This window comes from Austrofundulus limnaeus, unplaced genomic scaffold (assembly GCF_001266775.1).
Source record: "Austrofundulus limnaeus strain Quisiro unplaced genomic scaffold, Austrofundulus_limnaeus-1.0 Scaffold41, whole genome shotgun sequence".
Taxonomy (NCBI): domain Eukaryota; kingdom Metazoa; phylum Chordata; class Actinopteri; order Cyprinodontiformes; family Rivulidae; genus Austrofundulus; species Austrofundulus limnaeus.
Window position 1 is genome coordinate 977,914 of NW_013952443.1, and position 1,369 is coordinate 979,282.

The following is a 1,369-nucleotide window of genomic DNA, read 5'->3' on the forward strand; positions in this document are numbered from 1 at the left end:
GTGTGTGTTTATATATACAGACTTGAAGGATTAATTTTATTATTTTAAATGTCCAAGACTCAGTTCTGATAAATATATGTATGAATATCCAGCTGGTCAGAACTCATTGATCTGTATGAAAAAACGCATGTGAAACGCAAAAATACTTAGTTTAAGCCACTGTTTTAGTCAGTTAAATTAGTTTTCTATTTTAAATTTCCATAACTGTAAAATTCACAATTTCCTCAGCTTTATTTTGAACCATTGTTTGTAAAAATCGAGTAAGAAATAAGGAAGTTATAAGAGTTTTTCATCGGGAAGACATCTCACAGTCCATTGACCTCCATTCATTTTGTTGGCTCCTCATTGCGTAACAGAGATCCAGTGCGTACACGTCAGTAGGGGTATGGTATGTATGTGAGCATACATAAGCAACGCGCTAGCCACGCCCAATACCGTATTATATGGGTGTGTGTTTCTGTCAGATGCTAACTTTACCCACAGCTGATCCCTTTTTAGTCTGAGCCTTGCTTCTTATTTCTATCAAACATATAATTCTGTCCCCCCCCCCACCACCAGGTTTTACACAGACCTTAAAAACAGACAGTGTGGCTTTAAATTAGCTTTGTGAAGATTTATAAAACATGGGGAAAAAACTATCCATCTTTGTCAGATGACGTCTGCTTTCTCTTCCGTGTCATGAAATAGCAAAACTATTAGTTTGTTTACACTCTGTTCTCAGTGTATATAAGCTGTTAATTGAAATACTGAGTAAAGTAATTTTCAAAGTTTTAATAAGAAAAACAATAACAGAATAAAACAGATTAGTCAGCAGCTATCAGGCCCAAATAAAGAGTTTAACTCTGTCCTGTAAATTTTTAAGTTGTGCATAAAACACACTACTGAAAACATTCGAAATGTACTTAATAATCTTAACATAGGAATATTTAAACTGAAGTAAATCCGAACTTCATCCGAGCTACAAATAAGCAGTTCTGGCTGATGCTAACTAAGCTAGCTACATAGCATTAGCTAGAGAAAATCGAACTCACATATACTCCTGTTCTTCATTGTTGTCAGTCAAAACGACCATTTTATACAAGTTAAAAGAACAAACCGAAAGGCCTCGCAGACAGTATGACAAAGGGGACACAAAATAAGCGCTAAARCTAAGGTCAAAACATCGAATAGTGCTTGTTAGCTTCTAGCTTGGGGGCTAAGGAAAAGCTTCGATCAAAGATAAAAAAACAAACACCAGAGTGCTCACTCCGTCTTAGTTTACAACATCGACCTACTTTCGACGCACATAGATCATTTATTAGACAGAGGCTTAGCAAGAAACATCCAAACATACTACTACTACTACCACTACTACTACTACTACTACTAC

At 35.7% G+C, this 1,369-nt stretch overlaps 1 protein-coding gene across 1 annotated transcript in view; it reads right to left on the reverse strand.

Annotated features, from left to right (window-relative positions):
* r3hdm4 (R3H domain containing 4) overlaps positions 1-1,242 on the reverse strand; it is a 10,259-nt gene extending 9,017 nt beyond the window's left edge. The window contains exon 1 of the mRNA XM_014007288.1: positions 1,032-1,242. Within this exon, the coding sequence (XP_013862742.1) occupies positions 1,032-1,072 (41 nt within the window). The 5' untranslated portion in view covers positions 1,073-1,242. The remainder of the gene's footprint in view (positions 1-1,031) is intronic.
* Between the last annotated feature and the right edge of the window lie 127 nt (positions 1,243-1,369).